The sequence below is a fragment of the Cryptomeria japonica genome, chromosome 5 (genome assembly GCF_030272615.1).
Source record: "Cryptomeria japonica chromosome 5, Sugi_1.0, whole genome shotgun sequence".
In the NCBI taxonomy this organism is placed as follows: Eukaryota; Viridiplantae; Streptophyta; class Pinopsida; order Cupressales; family Cupressaceae; genus Cryptomeria; species Cryptomeria japonica.
Genome location: NC_081409.1, coordinates 795,425,269 through 795,448,837, shown reverse-complemented (window position 1 = coordinate 795,448,837; position 23,569 = coordinate 795,425,269). Strand labels below are relative to the sequence as shown.

The 23,569-nt window shown below is 35.7% G+C and overlaps 2 protein-coding genes across 2 annotated transcripts; both read left to right on the top strand.

Annotated features, from left to right (window-relative positions):
- Positions 1–7,082: 7,082 nt before the first annotated feature.
- On the top strand, positions 7,083–11,116 carry LOC131876187 (uncharacterized). The gene is made up of 4 exons (XM_059221010.1): positions 7,083–8,230; positions 8,468–9,161; positions 9,606–9,971; positions 10,817–11,116. Exons 1-4 carry the CDS (start codon positions 7,083–7,085, stop codon positions 11,114–11,116), a joined length of 2,508 nt encoding a protein of 835 aa, XP_059076993.1.
- Positions 11,117–12,468: 1,352 nt separating this feature from the next.
- On the top strand, positions 12,469–17,304 carry LOC131876415 (disease resistance protein RPV1-like). Its single transcript, XM_059221745.1, has 6 exons — positions 12,469–13,218; positions 13,340–14,429; positions 14,748–14,807; positions 14,935–15,282; positions 15,368–16,732; positions 16,817–17,304. The coding sequence occupies exons 1-6, from the start codon at positions 12,659–12,661 to the stop codon at positions 17,246–17,248; spliced, it is 3,855 nt and encodes a 1,284-aa protein (XP_059077728.1). The 5' UTR covers positions 12,469–12,658; the 3' UTR covers positions 17,249–17,304.
- Positions 17,305–23,569: the final 6,265 nt, after the last annotated feature.

The window sequence follows — 23,569 nt, the reverse complement described above, 5'->3', positions numbered from 1 at the left end:
TAGGATTTGGATCTAGTGAATTCAACCCCTCTTTTGAATGTAAAGTATCTCCCAAGTGAAAATCATCCTAGTGATTTCCTTTCTCTCTCCTAGGTGGGGAATCACTAGGGTTCAATTTTCCACTTTACAATATCACTTAGTGGCCTATTCTTCTCCTATAAACTTCTTATTCTAAAGACTTTTTAACATTCATCATCTTATACATGTTTTTAATCTCACTTATAGCAGAGCGTTTAACATGCCATATTCAAATACCTCATTCAATCCATCATGTCTTTAAATAACATTAATGGCTATTATGTTGTTCATCATTATGTGACATTGGTAGCCCACTTACTGGGGGCTCATTGTCATTCATGATGGTACAATTTCACATGCAATCATACTTTTGGAAGCAACATAATAGCCTATTTCTATCTCATCTCTTCTCCCTATATATGGGGGGAAAGAGTGATTTCAAATGTCTCTCCTTAAGATTAAAATTTCCCCTTTGTGAAGTAGTGTCTTCTATAAGGATTTATTATTGATTGTAGAGGTGTATTCATATTTTGAATTCCTTCTCTCATATTGGAACAAGCATCCCTAACGGGGATCTTAAGTACATATCCTTAATTGGGACCTCCTCCTTGGTGTTGGAAGTCTTTGATCATTCATCAATTTCTTTTCTTCATTGAGTAGTATCTTTTATAATAAGCCCTTCTATTTTGTGAACGTGCATGTCCCTGATGAGGATCTCTTGCCTTCTTTTAGAAGAGTGTTGCTATAAATAATCTCTTTGATGTCATTTCAATCCTCCATTCTTTTCCAATTTCCTTGATGGAGTTGATTTTTTGTTTTTTGGATTATATCTCTTGTATATCATTTATCATTTATCATGTCTTAGACAAGGTGTTCATTCTCAAAACCAGGGTCCAAATCTTTAGAGTGAGATGTTCACAATATTAGACATTCATCACTTGGCATTTGCATTATATGTCTTATATAGGCTGAAGCATACTCGAGCATAGACTCCTATGAGGTGCTTAGAACCTCACTTGCACATGCATGTACGAGGTTGAGTGGAACTAGCGGCGTTCTCACTCTTTTCCCTTACATGGATCACCTACATAAAACTTCTAGAGGTGAGTAGTCCATGTTTTCTCTCTCTCATCATTCTTCTCACGAATCACCAAAGTGTGTATTCATGCTTTCTATCTCTTCTTCCTTTTCTTCTCTTTGCATTTGTTTCCATTTAAATATTTTATCTTATGTTAGAGAGCTCTCAAATCCTCACACCTTTTGTTGTGTTGGAATTGAGGTTTAGTCCTCTTTCTTACCAAATGATTCTCCATTAGTTTTTGATCTTGTATCAAATCTTCTCTCACAATTCGATGTGGTAAACATGATACCTTGTTTCAACTCACTAAATTAGCAAGCTGAAACTGGGGGGGAGGGCATATAGTTACCCTCTAATTTTCATCACCTTCCTTAGTAATCATTTAGGTGATTTTGTGATTTTATCTAACATGTGGTTTTGTAGGGTGCGGTTCCTAACTGTGTACTATAGATACTACTGGGGTCTTCATCCAACAAGTTGTGGATATATCCTTTTTCATGAATGTTTACTTTTCTTTACTTTAGCTTACATATGCACATAGTGTCATATGACCGCTAAAGTGGGGGCTAAATGTAGCATCATAAATTGCACACCCTTGCTAACGTGGTACAATTCTACGCTTAGTTTAGCACCCACCTTAGTGTGTTTGCATCTTGCATTGTAATTTCCCTTTAAGCATTTAATTAATTAATTTAATTAAATCTAAAGTCATATTTTATCACTCCCCACATCATAAAATTGGGCCCTTTACCCTAAGTGTGCCCCCTTTTTATTTTATTCCTCCAATAAATCATTAAATCATAGACCCTAATTATGTCTTATTTTGACCTTTAAGGCCTGATTTTGCATATCAAATCATCTTGAAATCAGTTGTAACTTTGGGATTCACTCTAATATCATCATATCTAACAACCTTGAAAATTTGCAAAAAAGTTGGTTGGACCATGTGTAAGTTATGCACGGTCCCCAACATTTTTCCCGAAATTTTGGGAGCATAATTCTATGATATTATAATGCTTAACCCCAAGAAATTGTTGGAAAATTCAAATCCTAGGTCATCCTAAAGACGAAATTAAAATCTAGGGTTTTATACATAAGAGCTCTCTTTATTCATTTGAAGGCCAAGAAGTTTTTGGCTAAGTTTTCTAGAGATCACAAGGAGCCTTCTATGTAGTGAAAGAGCAGGTTTTTTGGAGTATTCAACAACATTCAACAACATCTATCGAGCATTCATCAAGCATTCTTTCATCAATTGGGGATTTTAAAAGATGTAGGAAAGCAATAAGAGATCATCGACTGAAGATTGGCTTGTGCCCCTCCCTTGGGGTTGGGTATGATTTCATGTTGTTTTTTAATGTCTTTGTATCTTTCGATACACAATGTTCTTTCTTAGGGTTTGGTCCTGCACAAGGATGGTGGCAGCATTTTCACTATCCATTCTTCTTTTTCTTAGGACCCCTAATTGGTATCAATCTATTGTTAATAATGGATCCTAACATTTGTTTAAGATGACTATTTTGATGTCCAGATGGTATTTTATCCTGCCAAATAATGTCCTAAAGTATGTATCTAGGCCCATCCATCTTCACCTTTCTCTCTCATACTTTCCATATGTATACTCCATCATCTTAACTACATCTCCTTCCATCACTACATATCCTCCTTTCCTTGCAATTTATGTTTGTTTGGGGGAATACCCTTGTAGATGTTCCACTTGGAATGGTTTATCCATATGTTCCCCCACTTGTTTAATGACCATCTATTCATCATTATCCCCTTCCATCTTCAACCAACCAAGGAAAAATAAATTTTGTATAGTTTGTCTCTCCTTGTTTGGCACATGTCTCTCCATCTCATTATTTAATTCATCCAAATCCTTTCCTCCCTCCCTATTCTCCCATCCATCCCATCACATCAATCCTAATCCTCCTCTCCATTTCAAACCTCCAATCCACGTCATCAACTTTAAATGCTACACTGGTCACCAGGTTATGAAATAATTTGAGGAGTACTAAGCAAACCTAGATGGATTTCTAAATTCTTGCCAAGTGAACCCTTCCAAGAATGAATAATTTCCTTGATTTATTGAATATTCTGATCACAATTGACCTTATTGATATCTTATTACAATAATGTAAATTTGACAAGAATGATAATTTAATTTGCTCCAGGTGCAAATTCACATACTAGGATTCATGAGCTTGCCTGGTTGAGCCTACTTATTCATCAAGTACTCCTATTGAAACAATTTGAGGATTACTAAAAAGACCCAGATGGAATTTTGAATTCTTGCCAGGTGAACCCTTACAGGAATAAAGAATTTCCCTGATGCATTGAATATTATGATCATAATTGACCTTACTGATTTTTTTTACAACAATGTAAATTTGACAAGAATGACAATTTAATTTGCTTCAGGTGCAAATTTGCATACCAGGAGTCCTGAGCTTGCCTGGTTGAGCCTCCTTATTTGACTGAACTCAATATATGTTGATGTAATAGCTTGTTGAGTGTGAAGTCAACTCCAAATGACTTTATTGACTAGACCAAATTACCAAAAACAATTTGAGGAGTACTAAGAAGACTTGGATGAAATTCTGAATTCTGGCCAGGTAAACCCTTCCAAGATCGAAGAATTTCCCTGATTTATTGAATATTCTTATCATCATGTATCTCCATATATTCATTACCTATAGTTCACATGCTCCATACAACCCACCATCATGACTCGTGGTCACCTTAATCCTTTATATTATGGTGTGGTGTGATTATGTTCCCTTTGGATCACAATGTTGTTTGCAACTTTGTTGTCTTCCTATCATTCCTTATGCACATGCTGCACCAGATTATGATCCATGGTGGTGTTCCCTTTGGATCACCATGTTATATATAACTTTGGTCTCTCCCTTTTGTGTAGTTTCCTTGAGAGAACCTATATTATGCATGGCATAGATATTTTTGACCTTTTTCTTTGATCTCTAGATCACCTTCCAAGTTCTAACTTTGTTGGAGGAATATTCTTGTGCAACACAATCAATCCTACAAATAGGTCGGTTGAACACCTTATATTTATTATATGATGGATCTATGATCTTCCCATTTTCCTTGAGGCCCTTGGGGATTTTTTTGATTTTGATGTTTATGTTCTAAGGGCAAGTCATATAAAAATACTTGATCCTTACCTCGTGTTCATCTAAACAATCTACCCAATACTTCTCAAGTTCTTTTTCATGTTTATGAAATGCTCTAATAGTAGGTCCTTTATTTTCAATTTAGTTAAATTAATTTTGAATTCCATGGAGGACCAACAAATAGATGGCCAACTCAATCAATAAAAATAGATTCTCAATTCCCTTTTGTGAAAACACTTTCTATATTCTTTCATTTTCAACTTCTTATTAATTTTTAATTTATTAAAATATAATCTAATTATTATTAATATTGATAAATAACACAAATTAATAATTTTATAATTATAATATAATTAAATGAACTATTATTTTCTCTTTTAAAATAAAAAATATTTTTAACAATACATAAATATAATTGAATGAGAACTAAAATCCACACATAATTTATACGAACCAATTTATACCCTACACGAAACATTAAAAATAAATCACAAAGAGATTATAATTACCTATAAAAAAGTGAAATGATACTAGCAGAAAGAAATAAAAAGACAATAGAATAATATTGGAAACTAAAACTTTTATAATAGGGATGATTGGTGGCTTTGCTCTGAATATCCTGTGTGAAGAAAAATCAGAGCACTCTGCATAAATATGTCTGCTCTGCTCTGCTCTGCATGAATATGTCTACATACATAGCTCGAGAAGAGAAATAAATAAGGATGCTCTTCTCTGCGTGAATATGTCTGCTTTTCTCTGCGGCAAAAGTACGAACTGGACAAAGAGGCTCTGCGTAAAGGGCGACAATGGATTAATCTCTCTGCTCTACATGAAGGGCGAAAACCTGGCCTGAACGGTGAATGTGTAAATTGCGTGAAGCCGAAATCCAATAGAGGACTGTTGTAAGCAGATCACCAAATCTGGATTGAGATGCGTGAACATTTGGTGGTTTTGGAGGAGGACTCCCTCCTCCATGCGGTTTGCAAACAATTCTCTCTTATACTCTTTATTTAATGCTCTTCTTTACTCTACGTCCTCCATTTTAATTGCTTCTTTTGCATGTGAATCTTTGTCTGCCCTAATGGAGGTGGAAACTGATGGAGACCCTCAGTCTCATCCTTCGCCTACCTCCTCCCAACCCCCTCTGCAACCCAAAAAAACCTTCAGTGAAGCTGTGGGTAGGGTTTCGTCGCCAATTGACCAGGATGCCAGATTCATTACTATCGGTGGAGATGGTGGAGTGAGTGCAAGTGGTATGGACCTTGGCCTCGACTCCAACACTATCTCCATTTTACCTAATGATTCTATGGCCAATGAAATTGCTATTGAAAAAAACAGGTTGAAAGAGACTGCAATTTTTTTTGCCTGTGTGGATGCTGATAAATGCCCTCCTCAGAAATTTATGGATGATTGGTTTCATAACTACTGGAATTTAAAATTAGGATTTCGAATCTCCTTTTGTAGGCAAATTCAGAAAGGAATGTTCATTATTTTTTTTAATACGCATGAAATGCAGTTAGAGGTTCTTAAGAAATTATATTCGAATGTTAGTAAAACTTCGTTTCGTGCCCTAGGTTGGTCTCTTGAGGTGATTTTTGAAGAAACCTTGGCTCTGTCATGCCCTAGGTGGGTAATTATCAAGAACATTCCTCCATTTTTGTGGAAATTTATCCCTCAAATTTTGGAACCCATTGGTAAATTCATCCGTATGGATGACTCTCCACAGCTTGTGCCCCATCTCGATGCTAGAGTGCTCATCTCCATTAAACCTGGGATTGATCTTCCTAATTTTCTCAATCTCAATATTGAGGGAGAAATCTTCTCTTGCCCTTTGGAGATTTTAGGGGGTTTAAACACGTGTTTCCTCTGTAAAAAAGATGGCCATGTCCATAAAAATTGCCCTATTCTTAATAAGAAATCCTCAAGTTTGAACTCGCGAAGAACCCATATGGATAACAGTGGTCCCCCCCTAACCCTATGGCTCCATCCTCCCCTGTGGTCCAGCCTGTCATGAGCAACACCCCTATAACTATTCCTGACCTACCCATATCAGATACGTGCCCTAAAAACTCTCAAACCAATACGGCTCCCCCCCTGCTCCCCTATTACAGATAACATAGAACAACTAGGTGTGGAACAACAAGATAGTTTTCAAATGGTTACAAACAAGTCTAAGAAGCATAGAAGGAAGAATGCGCAACAATTATCTATTGATAAGATTAGATCTGATAATGGCGGTGTTAACCCTGCTCAGAATAATGTCAGTCTCACCCCAACTGCAGTTGATGCTAGTTTTTCAAAAGTTAAGAGTATCATTAAAAATCTTGAAACCCCTGACAAGTGCACTAGTAAGTTCCATAAGGGTGATGGCTCTGTGACTTCCCCGAGGGCTAATCCCATCTCTGATAACCTCGGCTTTGTCGATCCCACCCCTTGTATCGGTATTACTAGTGAATCTAGTGTGATTTTTCCTCCGAAAGTCTTCAAAGAACTTGATGTTGATGATGTGATTCAGGTCATCACTACTGATACGAGGGTTGATAGAAATTCTGTCTTTTTTCCCTCTAACCTGTCCTCCACACAATTGCCTTGGATGGCAGTGAATGATACCCCGGTCCAGCCTACTACCTATACAGAACCTCCTTTTGAAAATGTCTCTCAAGGAGATGATGATTCTGGTGAAGACCATGATGGTCAAATTGAGGGCTGTTCCAAACCCAATAGAAGAGGATGCCCCGTGGGCTCAAAAAACAAGGCCCCCTCTGACAAAAAGAAGAAGGGCAAGGGTTTCCCTGCCTATGATAGCAGCCTTCATGCTACTAAGTGCTCGTAATTCCCCCCCCTCCTTATTTACCATGAAGTACATCTCATGGAATGTTAGAGGGCTAGAAGCCCTAGACAAAAAGCAAATTGTTAAACGTTTCTTGGACTCTAATAAAGATTTGGACTTTCTGATGCTTCAAGAGCTTAAAACTATTAATTTTACCTTGGATATTAACCTTAATTTCATATGGAAAGACTCCATCAAAATTTACTCCAAGCACCTTGGGGGTAAAGGTGGTGTTGGATTGCTCATTAACCCCAGATGGTCAAACCATATTACTAACAAGGGTTGCTCCCCCTGTAATAGGGCTGTTTGGGCCTCTATTAATGTTGACAACACCCTCATTGGGGTGTGCTCTATCTATGCATCCAATGACTATAAGGAAAGAAGTGCCCTTTGGGATTGGATTGCATCCTTACCTAATATTCCTTGGATCCTTGGAGGAGACTTTAATATGATTGAGAATTGTGATGATAAAATGGGGGGTAATGCTTTTGAATGGAAAGGCTTTGAAAAATCCCATTGGGATAGAATGAAATTTAAGAAAAATCTGTTTGATCCTCTTTTTGGTAATAAGGCTAATACAAGGGGTCTCTGGAACACTTGGTGCAATTTCCAAAAAGGTTGTAATAGAATTTATTGTAGACTTGACCATTTTTATGCCAATAAAGATGTTTTTTCATTTATCCATAGTAACCATGGCAATTCTGTTGTTGTTTGGCCTTTTACTCTCTCACATCACCACCCTATTACTGCTCACATCAAACTTGCTAACTCCTTACCTGCTAATGTGGTGGGGCCTAAGAAGTTCATTCTTAACACTAATTTACTGAAAGATCTTGATGCTCTTGCTGCCATTAACCTCATCAGACTCCTAAATAAGGATAATAAGAACTTAGCTTCGCATATTGATCAAAAACTCCTGCAAACTATTGGTCAAAAACTCCTGCAAACTATTGGTCAAAAAAGGGCTAAAGACTCCAGATTTGTGGAAAAGACTCTTAATCTTAATCTGCTTCACCTTGAAAATGAAATTCAGTTGACTCCTTCCTGCTCTGACCTTGCCAACCAAGTGGCGAAAACTAGGGATGCCCTTAGATTACGTCAGCAAGTTAAGATCAAGAGGGCCATGATTAGAGCCCGTAGTCATTGGCTCCAATTTGGCGATAAAGGATCCAAGTTTTTCTTTAATCTGCTTAAACATAAGCAAAACTGAGAAAAGATTGATAGACTTATTGTTGATAATCAAGAAATTGTTGATTTGGACAACATTAAAGAAGCCTTTCCCCTCTTCTACCAAAAAATTTTCACCTTTGAAGACTCCGAGACTGCCAAGGCCCTTAGACTTAAATGCAAATCCATCATTCCCTCTAGGATCTCTGAGGGGGAATCTTGCCTCCTTAAACAAAAATTCAGAATTGATGAAATTCAGAAAGCCATCAACTCCCTCCACAATGACAAAGCTCCGGGGCCTGATGGGCTCCTAGTTGAGTTCTACAAAGCCAACCTTAACTGGATTTGCTCTGATCTTCTTGACATATATAATGAGGCCTTGGGTAAGGGTTCCCTTGGCAATGTTATCAATAAGGGCACTATTAAATTCATACCCAAGGATGGTGACAAGGCCCTCGTTAAGAACTGGAGACCCATTACCCTTCTCAATGTGTCCTATAAGATCCTGGCTAAAATGTTGGCCGTCCGTCTAGAAAAGATCCTGCCCAAGTTTATCTGCCCCACCCAAACCGACTTCATTAAAGGTAGGTATATTCTGGAAAATCTCATCACAAGTTGGGAAGCCATGGAATGGTCTAAAGTTTCTGATCAAGACACTACTATGTTTCTCCTTGACTTTGAGAAAGCCTATGATAGGGTGGAATGGGACTTTATTATTATGATGCTTGAAGCCTTTGGCTTTCCTAGTGAATTCTATACTTATGTCAAGGTCCTCCTTCAAGATGCCTCTACTCAGATTGATGTTAATGGCTCCCTCTCCTCTTCCATTATGCTCTCTCGGTCCATTAGACAGGGATGCCCCTTGGCCCCTGCTCTCTTTGTTATTGCCTCTGATGCTTTATTCTACCTCTTTAGGGATAACTCCCTCTCCCCAAAGGTTAATGGGATTAGGCTCCTTGATGATAATGAATTGATGAATATTCAGTTTGCCGATGACACGACTCTTTTTCTTGAGCTCACCAAGCAAAACATGGATAACCTTAACCTTAAAATCCAATGCTTTGGGTCAATTTCGGGAGCTCGGATCTCCCAGATCAAGTCTACCTTCCTTAGCTAGATGGATCACCCCCCTGACTGGTTTGGACACCTTGGCTACCAATGGGGTGGTCCTAACAAAATCGTTAGATACCTTGGAGTTCCTTTCTCGGTGTCCCCTTCCCTCAAAGATATGTGGCTCTGGGTTAAGGAGAAAATTGATAAGAAACTTAGTAAATGGAACAATAGATTCCTCTCCCTAGCTGGCAAGGTTCAAGTGTGCCAAAAAATCCTCTCCTCCTATAATATCTACTACTCCTCTGCTTGGATGTTTAGCAACTATCAGATCTTAGAAATTCAAAAGGCTATTAGACACTTCCTTTGGTCTGATGGCAAAGGTAATACCAAATTACACGCTGTTAACTGGAAGTGGTGCCATACTAAGAAATCTCTTGGTGGCCTTGGATTAAAGGATCTTAGGATACAAGGTATTGCCCTTGCGGCTAAATGGATCTTCCATTCTCTAAAAGGTCAGGAACCTTGGAAGGTTTTAATCAGACACAATATTGAGAGGGCTGTCCCTAAGAATGCTAAGTCTTGGAAGGGCTTACCTCTCATCGACCTTGTGGGCGGTGGTTTTCCTGTTTCTGTCCAGGGCACTTGTGTGTTCAAGTCTATTTGGAAAGCCTGGGAACATGTTAGGAGGTTTTTGGTCAGCACTAGTGTCAACAATGGTAACTTGATTCATGGCGAGAGATCCTTATGGTGGAACCTCTTCCACGTTGGCAAACCCTTGGCCCTTACTCAGGGATGCTTGGCTAGAGCTTGGGCCAGCAAAGGGATCAAATATCTTACTGACATTTTGGAACATGATACTCTTATCACGTGGGAAGATCTCAGCTCAAAATTTAATCTCCCCCCACTCAAAAAAGAACCTACAACATGATTAAGCAGGCTTGTATTGATTTCGGTCTTCCTAAAGATTGTGATGTCAATTCTCATAGATTTTTGTCTTTTAAATGGGCTGATGGTACTATTTTGGCTAAAATTAAGGCTCGTAACATTTACTCTGTCCTAGCTTATGAGGCTTCCATCGTTAAGCATGTTAACATCTTAGGGTATTCTGATCTGCCTGTTATGCAATGGCAAAAGACCTTCAGCATGCTATGAAAAAGTTCGATCGAGCCAAAAATCAAGTGCTTTAAATGGCTTATGATACTTAATAGACTTCCTCTTCAGAGGAATTATGATAATAATGATTTGTGCTCTATTTGTAAACTTCCTGAGACTAGCAGACATATTTTCTTTGATTGCTCCATTGCTAAGGAAATCTGGTTAATGTTTGGCTTTTCTATCCCTAATCTTGTGAATACTATGGAAATTATTTCTGGGCACATTAAAGGATTGAAAAAGGATGCTAATATCTTTTGGTTTAATTTATCTACCAATATTCTTTGGTATATTTGGTAAATTAGGAATGTTGATAGGTTTGAAGGCCAAGCTAGGGCCCTTACTGAATCCTTTCAAAGACTCACATTCTTCAAAATTGTCGTGCAGGTTGCCTCTACTATGAACGCTGAGAGGCACAAGCTCCTGAGGTTCCTCAAGGATGGTCACGCCACCATGTTCATCAATGAGATGAAGGATGGTTATGATTGGAGGCGCAACGAGGACAACCTATCCTCCTTTGAGGAGGCTCTCAAGAAGCTGAACAACGAAATTAAAGATAACAGGAAGCCCTCCTTTGCCCAAGTTGAGATGCTGACACAGATTCAGAGTCAAAAGACCATTGTTTGGATGGAAGGACCTAAGGGATGGGTGGCATGGGTTGAACCCCATGATGACACCCTCTCTTGATGCTTTTGTTGACTTCTCATGATGTAGTTAGTTTGTTAGTACTCTTTTGTGTGGATTACGCACCCTATTGTTACTTTGGTTTTTGCTGTCCTGTGGCAGTGACAACTTTGTTTTGCTGAGGCTTGGCCTCCTTGTTCTGGACTCTCTCGATTTCTAATATATAAAAAAAAAAAGATACTAGCATTATCTTTCCTCCCTCTATCTCTTTAAAAAACTGTTTTGACAATGAAGTGAAAATCTTTATGAATTGAATTGCTTTACATTGTTCTTTTTGTCTTCTACAAGCTTTCTTATAGAGATTTCTTCCATGCGATTTCCTATGCAAATAAGCTCATTTCACATGGTCTCATACGCAATGTACATTTGGTCACATGGCCTTATTTTTCTACTTTTTGGTACAAGGTGATTCCACCTATCAGAGTTTTGTGCCTCTAGTTTCAATATAATTAATTTTTATATTTAGTTTTGGAAACCAATTAGTAAGGGAAGTCTATTATTAATGGGTGTTAATTTAAAGAATATGTCATTTAAATTAATATCTATTAATAATATTAAAATTAAAATTGACATATTAGAATTAATATGTATATGGGTATTATTGTTTAGTTTTCTATTTTGACATTATGACATAAGGAATATGCATCTTGCAATGATGAGGTATAACATACATTCTTATCCACTATGACTAACTATTGTAAGAAACATGCTTGTATATCATAATATTAATGGATCAAATCATAATAAATAAAATTAAATGAACAACAAATAGCAAATATTATTAATAACAAAAATTAATAAAATTAAAATTAAATTAAATAAAAAATATTTCTTTTAACTTTAAAAATAAAAGATATTTTCATATATAAATATAATTAAGTCAGTCTTAAACCCTGCACATACAATTTTATAATTTTATTGTGAGAATCTTATAATTTTAAAATCTTCCATGATGGGACATGAAATGAAATGAAGTGTGGGTGATGGAGGCGAGAAATGAGTAAAAGCATTGGAAGAAATGACCACTACAAACGCGTACTTACAAAGCCCATTAACAGCCACTTATTATTTTTCTTTTTTTCCACGCGGTTTCGTACGAAGTAATTATAGTTGACTGTAAAGTTAATAAAGTCAATAAAGTAATTATGGAAGAAATGACAATAATTTGCGTGGAAGAAACGCATGCCAGAAAGGAGTTCATAAGATTCTCTGTACCAAGCACTTTCTCACTTCACTCTTCATTCCAAATTATTTCTTTCTTTTTAACACGCGGTTTCGTACGAAGTAACAGCCACTCAATCTACGCCTTATGTTTCTGCCTTCTTTCGGTACAAGCAAATCACTGTACGCTTTTGGTCATTTGTTATCTCCATCACCAAAACCCTCTTCAGAAAAAGCCTTTCTTCTCTTACCTTCGTCCTGCTTTGATCATTTCTTATATTCGTTACCTGCAACTCCTTTTTCACAATTTTTTAGGCCTTCGCTCAGCCTGCTTCCATTGCTTTCCTTTCTTTCTGTCATTGCGTTTCACTGCGACCCTATTCCATGGCGTCTAAATCTTCCGCCGGGAGTAAAAGAAAGGTTGAGGTCATGGGCACTTTTGATGAAATCGGCGCACCATCTGCATCGACTTCTGCCTCAAAACGCACGCGAAAACCGTGCTACGATGTATTCATCAACCATCGTGGACCTGACCTCAAACACACCCTAGCTAGTGTTCTCTACGCTATGCTTACTGGTATGTCACTCTCTGTTTTTCTGGATTCACAAGAATTGGAATATGGTGATTTCTTGCCCCGAACTATAGAAGCAGCAATGGCCACCGCTTTGCTTCATATTGCAATTTTTTCAAAGAGATATGCCGAATCACCCTGGTGTTTGGCAGAGCTCTCTTTCATGCGTAAATCTGGGGCCAAAATTATTCCTATTTTCTACCAAGTAGATCCTAATGATCTCAGATGGGTACATCAAGGGAAAGGAATGTATGCTGAGGCCTTTATAAAGCATGAGCAGAACGGTAGATACACCCCAGAACTACTTCAGGAGTGGAAGAGCGCACTCCACCACGTCTCATTTTACAGTGGCCAAATTGTGAAAACTAAGGAGTAAGTACCACATTTGGTTTCTCTATCTTAAAAACTGTTTATTTTTCTCAAATCTGTGTATTTGATTTTGGCATAATCAAATCATACTATTTTGATTTTTTCACTGTTTTTACCTGTTCAGGGATGAGATGAGGCTGCTGAAGACTATTGTGAGTTGTGTTTTGAAAGAAATCAATAGTAATGTGCCATTAGTTGTTGCAAAGCATCCAGTTGGTCTGGAAGAAATAGTAGAAGACTTTAAGGCAAATACACTCCAATCTGCCCATGGTAATCAGAATGCACAAATCGTAGGAATTTGGGGCATGGGTGGTTCTGGCAAAACCACCCTTGCAAAAAAGCTATATAATGAAATATCTTCTTCGATGGAGAGGTCCAGTTTTGTGTTTGATGTTCGAGATGCTGCAACTAAAGGCCTGTTGTATGAGAAGCAGAAAAAACTTGTCAATGACCTCGGCATCCAAGGTTTACCATTTGATAATATTGAGGAAGGTATGAGAAATATTTCAAGGGCTCTTAGATCTGCTAGAGTATTGATTGTTCTTGATGATGTGGATAATATGCAACAACTAGATGCTTTGTTGCCTACAAAAGATAACCTTGAAAAGGGTAGTCTTATCATTGTTACTACACGAGCATGTGATGTCCTTAAATCTTGGGGCATCTCCTCTATATATAAAATGAAAGGATTAAATTCATTGCATGCAGAACAGCTTTTTTGTTGGCATGCTTTCTTAAAATCTTGTCCACCAGATGGATTCAAGAAACTTGTTAAACAGTTCTTAAAGGTAAGCAATGGATTGCCTTTGTCTATTAAGATATTTGGAGCACAGTTATATGGTGAGTGCCGCAAAGAGCATTGGGAGTCACAGCTAGATAAGATCTCAGAAACATTGTCTGATGATATCAAGGAAATACTCAAAATAAGCTATGACACTCTTGATGGTGAAGAAAAAGAGATGTTCCTTGACACTGCATGTTTCTTCATTGGACAAAACAGTAGTTCAGCAATTGAAGCATGGAATGGAATAAGGTGCGGTGCTCTACGAAGTTGGGAAAGGCTCTTGAATAGGTGTTTCGTTGAGCTTGACAGTGAAAATTGCATAGAAATGCATGACCATTTAAGAGATTTGGGAAGAGACATTGCAAATAAACAATCGCCTTACCGACTTTGGTTTCCTCAACAGATTATTGATATTCAAAAACAAGTCAAGGTAAAATTAATTTAATTTAATCAAATTACTAGACAAAAGTAAAATTAATTATTCTTTTAATATATCATTAATGAATACAAAACAAACTTTTTTATTACACATGAATGTTTTAATGGATGAAGTTTTATTATTTTACAGTGAAATAGCTGTCCAAGAAACTTGTATCTAGCCAGACGTATTTTATGATCGAATAACTCAAACAATTTCACAATTTACTCTGGCTGAATAACTGTGTGTTTGAACAACCTTGATAATAGTGTTGGCTCTATTAAATCTTATTAATCATAATTTTTTATTTTGTATTTTTCCCCTCTTCAGAAAAGAAGCGGCATTCACGGAATAATCACGACCTCAAATCAAGTAATTACTGATTTTGAGGTTTGTTTCCCCACGTCTTGTTTTTTTCTCTACTTTCTTCTGGTAATTTTAATTGTCTGTATAAATTAATAACTGTATATTTTTATTCTATTTTATTTTCTGAATGTTTCAAGTTATTTCTCTTTAGGAATTACCAGAAATGATCAGAAAGGATAAGGAGGTTGAGGAGTTTCGTTTTTCCTGCTCGCACGGGAAGCTCATGGTGAGCACAAATGGAGGAATTCGATCGCTCAAACCCTCTTTATCTGGACTAAAATATTTAGTGATTAGTGGAGATTTTTTAAATCAAGAAATGGGTGATATATCAAGAGAGCTGGTCTGGCTTCGCTGGTTCCAAATCGGCAGGCGAGATCTTCCGTCAGGGCTTCCATTGAAAAAGTTGAGGGTTTTAGAACTCTATGAAGAAAGGTATGAAGAAAGGTATGAAGAGGACGTACATCACTTAGAAGAGCTGTGGGGGAAGAGTGACGATGAGGTAAGCAGCATCCATTTTGCCTGATTTAAATGTATATTTCACTCCCTTTATAATTGTTGTTTCCTTACTCGGAAATGTGCTGTAGGCCCCTGTGCAGTTAAGGCAGTTGCTTATTTCTCATTGCCTCAAATTTCAAGGTTTTCCGAATTCAATAGGACATCTCATTCATTTGAAAAAGATAGTCATCATTTACGGCCACAATGTTACGAGCCTTCCAGACGAATTTTGCCTTCTTCAATCGCTGGAACACCTGGTGTTATATAACTGTCGGAGGCTATCATCACTACCCTACAATTTCGGCAATTTGAGGAATCTGCGGCATCTAAATTTATCTGGTTGCGCCAAGTTGAGGAGGTTGCCGGTTACTTTTAAAAATCTAAGGCTCCTGGAACATCTCAATTTAAGGTCTTGTGAAGACCTCACATTCGCGTCAGAGGACTTAAACTTTCTGGAAAACATAGCAAGGCTGGAGTTTTTAAACCTTGGTTGGTGCAAGAAATTGGAAGAGTTGCCTCGTCACATCACTAATCAGGTGTCCCTGAGAGAGCTTAATTTCAGCGATACCAAAATAAGGGAGCTACCCGATAACATAGGTCAACTCACCAGGCTGACAAAGATGAGGATGAATGGGGTATTGTTGACAAGCTTGCCGAAGTCTCTTGGAGATTTGTCTTCCTTGACGAATCTTGAAATTAGTGCTGGTGATGAGCTGGAATGTCTACCTGACTCTCTTGGTGATTTGTCTTCCTTGACGAATCTTGAAATTAGTGCTGGTCATAATCTGGAATGTCTACCTGACTCTCTTGGTGATTTGTCTTCCTTGACGAATCTTAAAATTTCTTCTTGTTCTAAGCTGGAATGTCTACCTGACTCTCTTGGAGATTTGTCTTCCTTGACGAATCTTGAAATTAGCGATTGTCCTAAGCTAGAATGTCTACCAGTATCAATTAGGCAACTGAGTAATCTTCAAGAGCTGTTTATATACGAATGTCCAATTAGCGAATGTAATTATGGGGCAGCATCATTACCTTTTGGATGGAGCAACCTGAAGAAGATATCTCTAAAAGAGACAGAAGTATGCAGAATTTCATTTTCAGAAGCCTGTTGTCCCCACCTGGAGAGACTCGATGTTGGGTGGAATCATCAATTAAAGGAGATCGAAGCACTGCCAATGACCCTGAAGTCAATCTATTTGGAAAACTGTGAAATGCTGAAGAACATTCCGAATTTTGCTGGATTTACTTCTCTCAAAGAATTTCATCTTGAAGGTTGCTACGGAATTGAGAAAATCGAAGGTTTGGAGAATTGCACAAGATTGGAAGAGTTGATTGTTGACACCTGCTGGGAGGTGCCGGGAATAGAAAGCTTGGAACACATGCAGGATCTGAAGCGGCTGATACTCAAAGCAAACAATATATCAGTCATTGAACATTGTATTCAAAGGATACAGGTAATAATAGTTTTTAGGTGTAAAAAATTCTAGTTATTTTCATCTGATTGCGCATTGACTGATTGTTGTGAAAGGAATTTGCAGAAATGGCCAGATGAAAGAATAATAATATGTGCACGGGCAGTCCCTGATGCGGTCTCACTTTTACACTCCTCACTCTCTCCGAACCTCGTCATCCTTCACTCCATCTCCAACATTGCTATCGATAGTATGCAAGAATTGGTGTTGAAGGGTGATGCCATTATGTTCTGTTTTGTTATAAATTGTGTTTCTTCACAAATGACACTATATACTGCACTAGATGGACATTCATTATCATTTAATGGACATGTCAGAAAGGGTAGATGGCTATTGGTAGGTGTAATCACACAACACAACAGCAATGGAGGGTTGCACATAGGAACATCCGACCCCTGCTACGGAGAAGGAGAAGTGGAGAAAGGTTTGGTTGTGAGAGGGGAGGAGCAAACAGTAAGGGAGGCAGTTCGCAGCTTATTGCCGCTTTTTTCCTTGTAAAGTTAATAAAGTTACCCCACCCAAGCAAAATTAACAGCCACTTAATTTTTATTTTATTTTTATGGTTGACTTTATATTCATACGTAATTATGCAAACTAAAGAATTAATAATGTGTGTTAGTTAAGGTTGGTTTTTCAAGTATTCGGTAAAATAATTTAAATTTGGCATATTTTTTTTATTAAATTAATTTATGTTAATGAAATAAATGTATTCAATTAATTTTTTGGTTACATAAAAAAGAAAAATTTGGTTTACAAATTAAAATAGGAATTTAGAAATTAATAATAAGGTGATTGGGATATGCAATTTTTTTAAAGTTAATTTCAGATATAATTATGTAACTTACATGTTAATTATTGTATTCTACAACATTTTATCAAAACGGATCTAGAATATAAGGAAAAAATATTTGGGTATATAATATTTACCATTACATTTTGCTCCACTTTGTTTTGCATGTGAAGTACAAGGTAAATGCATATCAAGATAAACAAATAGTTAATTTATGTAAAATCAAATATTTTCACTCTAAAAGTATATCCAACCTCTATGGAGTAATAAATCATTCTAAAATTCTTTTTATCATGTCAACTACCTATAATGTTATAATGACATTAGGTAGTGCACATAAATCACAAGTATTGTGCATACACTACTACTAGTATAATATGCCATGATGCACATATGCTAGAAAATGGTGTGCATAAACCATAAGATGGTGTGCATATACCATGATGTGTATATGCTATGAGATTTTGTGTCATAAGGTGTGAAATAAATTGCTATTTTGATTAACCATTTTAATAGTTTATTAGGATTAAGCTAAACAACTTAATGTTTATAAATTCCTTTATCTTTGGTTCTAGTTCTACAATTTTTTTATTATTATTGAATATATAACATGATTTGAGCATCTCTCTCAAATATGTTCTGGTGGTTGTAGTTGTCTCTAGGGTGTCGAGTCAGATTATTAATTTGGCAAAATCTTTAATCATCATAAGGTTCTTCATAGCAAGAAAATGAAACCTAATCATTAAAATTCAATCAACTTCAACATTTTGTGTTTTTGAAGTTACTTAGAGATCTAGAGATTCTAAAAAGTTTAGGGGATCCCAAACTTTATGGAAAATGACCTCATCCTTACATTTTAAGTTGTGCATGATCCTTTGACTTGCTTGATGAACAACTCCATTTAACTTTTAGCTTTTTTGCTGAAATGAGTCCATGGATTAATTTGATTCATACACAAATTCATTATTTTTTAGATATGTATAATTGTTTAACTTTCTTGATGGACAAATCAAAGTCTTTGAACATCTAAAATTTCTTAACTTTCAACTTTTTTGCTAAAATGAGTTTTCAATGTAAAAAAAGGTAGCAAAATATATTTAAACATGTTGTATTTCTCTTGTACACTCTGTCTACTCTAGGATGCCATGGATGTAGTAGATGGCTCATCATCTACAAAACCATCCTAGTACAATTCAAGCTTTTCTTTTTTAAGTAAGATTAATTTTTGGATATATATTTCAAAATCAACTAGTGACTATTGCATTCATGCTTCAATTTATGTGTCCTTCTATTCCTATAATTTCCCAAACATATGACTTGTTGGGTATTACACGAAAGTATTTTGTTTAGTATAGTTATTATTTATTTTAATATAATACAAGTGTTAGAGATTTCTATAAATCCAACTCTTGTTACTTTAGTCTAGTTTTTAGCAGAGATTTTGTGATTCTTATGTAATTCGTAATTTTATATAAGACACCATTTCATGAATGTCTCCATGCATGCTTGCATATTTTTAGAGATCTCTCAAATCAGTTAGAGTTTCTCTAGCCACATTTACTGGTATGAGCTTAATACATGATATAAAAGGGACATGCAATCCATAGACTAAGCAATGCAATCTAAACATCTCAATCCCATATGACATTGGAATATGAATACGCCTAACTATTGTCCTCAAGGAGAGATAGGCACTAGGATTCTCTTATTACATTATAAAAGATTGAGATAGTGAATCATTTGTGCATGAACTAGACTTAAGAATGGTAAAATGAATAAATTTGATAAAATGCAACAAATACATTATGAAATACAAAAAGTAAGGCAAATCTAGAAAGAGGACATAGAGAGGAACCTGTCACTAAAATTTGAAGCTAACTGTGTTGGACAGAAGCATTGGACTCCCATGTCTAATGTTTATGAAAGCTCATGAGGGTCAACAAAGAAATTAGGAACTTTTGCACACCCTTCTCTTAAAAATTTGTGTCAAACTATTAGGATAGGGGTGACGAGTTCCATAGAGGTATGCATAAGTGAAGAAAATTTTGGTTGTGAGAGGGGCAAAAACAACAACAATGGAGGCAATTCATATCATATTGTCAATGTTATTGCAAAGCTAATAAAGTTACTAAATGTACAAAGGATAATTTATAGCTACTTTTTGGGGCACTTTTTATTGATTTGTAATTTATAGTTTCTTTCAAGGTTGTTTTCAAAGTATGTGATAGATAAATTAAATTTTGTATATTTTTTTATTTTTTATTAAATTTATTTAGATTAATTAAACACCATGTAATTTAATTTTTGTATATAAAAAACATTAATTTAGAATAGAAAAATAAGGTTTAGAAATTAAAATATGAATTTGGAAATTAATATTGAGGCGATTGGAGTATGTTACTCTATAAGTCCATTTTGCATACAATTATGTCATAAGCTAATTATTGTATTGTACAACATTTCGATCAAATTATACCTAAAGTACAAGAGAAAATTATTTTGTTATATAGTTTTTATTTTGTTGTTAGGGGTATCTCTGTGGCCTAGCCTAGCACCCAACTAAGGGGCGAGCTAAGGTGAGACTAATCCCCTATAGGGAGGATCCACAGCCTTCAAGCACTCCTTCTCTCTTAAGCCCGGGAGGGGAGTCGAACCCGAGACCAATGATGAGAAAACCCACGACCCGAGCAAACTACATTTTGGATCACTTTGATAGTTTTTACCATTAAATTTTGCATCAATTTGATTTGTAATTCAACTATACTAAAAACATGTATATCAAAGTAAATTAGTTAATATGTAAAATCATATATTGTCACTCTAAAATCAGTATGACTTCTCTTTTCTGGATCTCTAAATTCTGGCCTCCATAGGTATTTTGCTTCTCTCCTTCTATGACAAGTTTGCATGCAGGTTATCCTTGGGAGCTATAGAGTTGATTTTTCCTCAACTCTAATATGGTATCAGAGCTCCAGATCTGCATGCCCCTGTTCTCTTCATGAGAGATTTTGGGCCTTGTTCTTTAGATCTAGGATGCCATGGATGTAGTAGATGGCTCGTCGTCTACAAAACCATCCTAGTACAATTCAAGCCTTTCTTTTTTAAGTAAGATTAATTTGTGACTATATATTTCAAAATCAACTAGTGTCTATTAGATTCATGCTTCAATTTATGTGTCCTTTTGTTCCTATAATTTCCCAAACATATGATTTGTTGGGTATTACATGAAAGTATTTTGTTAAGTATAGTTATTATTTATTTTCATACAATACAAGTGTTAGAGATTTCTATGAATCAACCTCTTGTTACTTTAGTCTGGTTTTTAGTAGAGATTTTGTGATTCTTATGTAATTCGTAATTTTATATAAGACACCATTTTATGAATGTCTCCATGTATGCTTGTATATTTTTAGAGAATTCTCAAATCAGTTAGAGTTTCTCTAGCCATATTTATTGGTATGAGCTTAATGCATGATATAAAAGGGACATGTGATCCATAGACTAAGCAATGCAATCTAAATATCTCAATCCTATATGACATTGGAATATGAATACGCCTAACTATTGTCCTCAAAGGAGAGATAGGCACTAGGATTCTCTTATTACCTTAAAAAAGATTGAGATAGTGAATCATTTGTGCATGAACTAGACTTGCAAATGTTAAAAAGAATAAATTTGATAGAATGCAACAAATACATTATGAAATACAAATAGTAAGGCAAATCTAGAAAGAGGACATAGAGAGGAACTTGTCACTAAAATTTGAAGCTAACTGTGTTGGTTAGAAGCATTGGGCTCCCATGTCTAATGTTTTGAAAGCTCACGAGGGTCAATAAGAAATCAGGAAGCTCTGCACAACCTTCTCTTAAAAATTTGTGTCAAACTAGTAGGATAGGGCTGATGGGTTTCGTAGAGGTAGGCATAAGTCAAGAAAATTTTGGTTGTGAGAGGGGCAAAACAAACAACAATGGAGGCAATTCATATCGTATTGTCAATATTATTGCAAAGATAATAAAGTTACTAAATGTACAAAGGATAATTTATAGCTACTTTTTGGGGCACTTTTTTATTGATTTGTAATTTATAGTTTCTTGCAAGGTTGTTTTCAAAGTATGTGATAAATAAATTTAATTTTGTATTTTTTTTAGATTAATTAAAAAAACATGTTTATTTAATTTTTGTATATAAAAAAATTAATTTAGAATAGAAAAATAAGGTTTAGAAATTAAAATATGAATTTGGGAATTAATAATGAGGGGATTGGAGTATGTGACTCTATAAGTCCATTTTGCATACAATTATGCCATAAGCTAATTATTGTATTGTACAACATTTTGATCAAATTATACCTAAAATACAAGAGAAAAGTATTTTGTTATATAGTTTTTTTTGTTGTTGTTAGTGGTGTAGACACCTAAAATTGTCATGTCTAATTAAATAAATATTTTATTTATTTAATTATCTAAGCCTAATTCTTCTATTAATTAAATAAATCCTTATTTATTTAATTAATTCATTTATCCTCTTCTAGCCTTATTTCTCATTTAAATAAATACATTTATTTATTTAAATTATCCTTTGCTTAAATTAAATAAATATTTTATTTATTTAATTAATCCCATTTCTTCCATTAATTAAATAAATCTTTATTTATTTAATTAATTCATTAACCTTTTCCACCTATGACACATGTCATTCATCTCTTAATTCCTACACTACCTACCCCTTTCATTATTTTATTATTTCTTCTACCTACCCTCTAATCCTAGCCGACCTCCTTTTTACACCTCTTAATCTTATCCCTCCATTTCATATTGTGTCTTCTGTTTAAGGAGATGCTTCCTTCATTATCAAACCCTAATCAACAATTTGGAGGACTCAACTACACTTCGATCCTACTTGCAACCACATTCCGTTCTTTGTTGAGCTCTTGTGCACATAAAATCTGAGAGCAAATATATCAAGCAAGATCAATGGAGATAGGAAGAATGGAGATCAAAACCCTATTTGACATGTGATGGTATAATCTTTGTGATTTCATGTGATTTACATAATCTTAGGTAATCTTCATATGTTATGGTGGATCTTTGTTGATTGTTAGGCTAGGATTTTGTGGTTGAATTCATTTAGCCTTTCAATATTGTTATTATTGTTATCCATTTTCACCATACACAAGGGGTATCTCTACGGCCTAGCCCAACACCCAACTAAGGGGTGAGCTAAGGTGAGACTAATCCCCTGTAGGGAGGATCCACAACCTGCAAGCACTCCTCCTCTCTTAAGCCTGGAAGGGGAGTCGAAGCCGAGACCAATGATGAGAAAACCCACGACCCGAGCAAACTACATTTTGGATCACTTTGATAGTTTTTACCATTAAATTTTGGATCACTTTGATTTGTAATTCAACTGTACTAAAAACATGTATATCAAAGTAAATAAGTAGTTAATATGTAAAATCATATATTGTCACTCTAAAAGAATATCAAACCTTTTTGTAGTAGTAGATTAGTGTTGAATTCTTTTTTTTCATGTGAACTTGATTGAAACCTACAATTCTCATATAGCATTAGGTAGTGCACATACATCACAAGTGGTGTGAATATACTGCAAGTATCACAATATGACTTAATACACATACATGACAAGATGGTTTGCTTACACACGATGTGAATATACTATTTATGTTATGATTTTTGCACCATAAGGAGTAAAATGATTATCTAATGTGATTAGCCATTTTAGTAGTGTATTAGATTTAACCTAAACAAATTTATATTTATAAGCTTTTTCTATCATTGGTTATAGTTGTTCTAAAAATTCTATTGATTGTTGGATAAATAATATCAGTTGAGAATTCATCTCAAATACTACCAAAAATGATAAGATAGAAGAGACCTCATAGCTAGCTATCAATAAAACAAGGGTATGTGCACAAAGATGGTGGTCAGAAAAGTGGACACCACCCCAAAAAAAAATGGAAAAACAAGCAGCGTGTATGCGGTTTTAAAATTTAAAATTCCCACATACAC

Bases quoted from the DNA above. Each gene is read 5' to 3' on its own strand.
- LOC131876187 (XM_059221010.1), top strand. From the start codon at position 7,083: ATGAAGTACATCTCATGGAATGTTAGAGGGCTAGAAGCCCTAGACAAA. The intron at 8,231-8,467 runs GTTTTTCTTTAA...ACAAAAATTCAG, and splicing joins TTTGGCGATAAAGGATCCAA to AATTGATGAAATTCAGAAAG. The intron at 9,972-10,816 runs GTCAGCACTAGT...ATTGTCGTGCAG, and splicing joins AACATGTTAGGAGGTTTTTG to GTTGCCTCTACTATGAACGC.
- LOC131876415 (XM_059221745.1), top strand. From the start codon at position 12,659: ATGGCGTCTAAATCTTCCGCCGGGAGTAAAAGAAAGGTTGAGGTCATG. The intron at 14,808-14,934 runs GTTTGTTTCCCC...ATTTCTCTTTAG, and splicing joins AAGTAATTACTGATTTTGAG to GAATTACCAGAAATGATCAG. The intron at 15,283-15,367 runs GTAAGCAGCATC...AATGTGCTGTAG, and splicing joins GGGGGAAGAGTGACGATGAG to GCCCCTGTGCAGTTAAGGCA.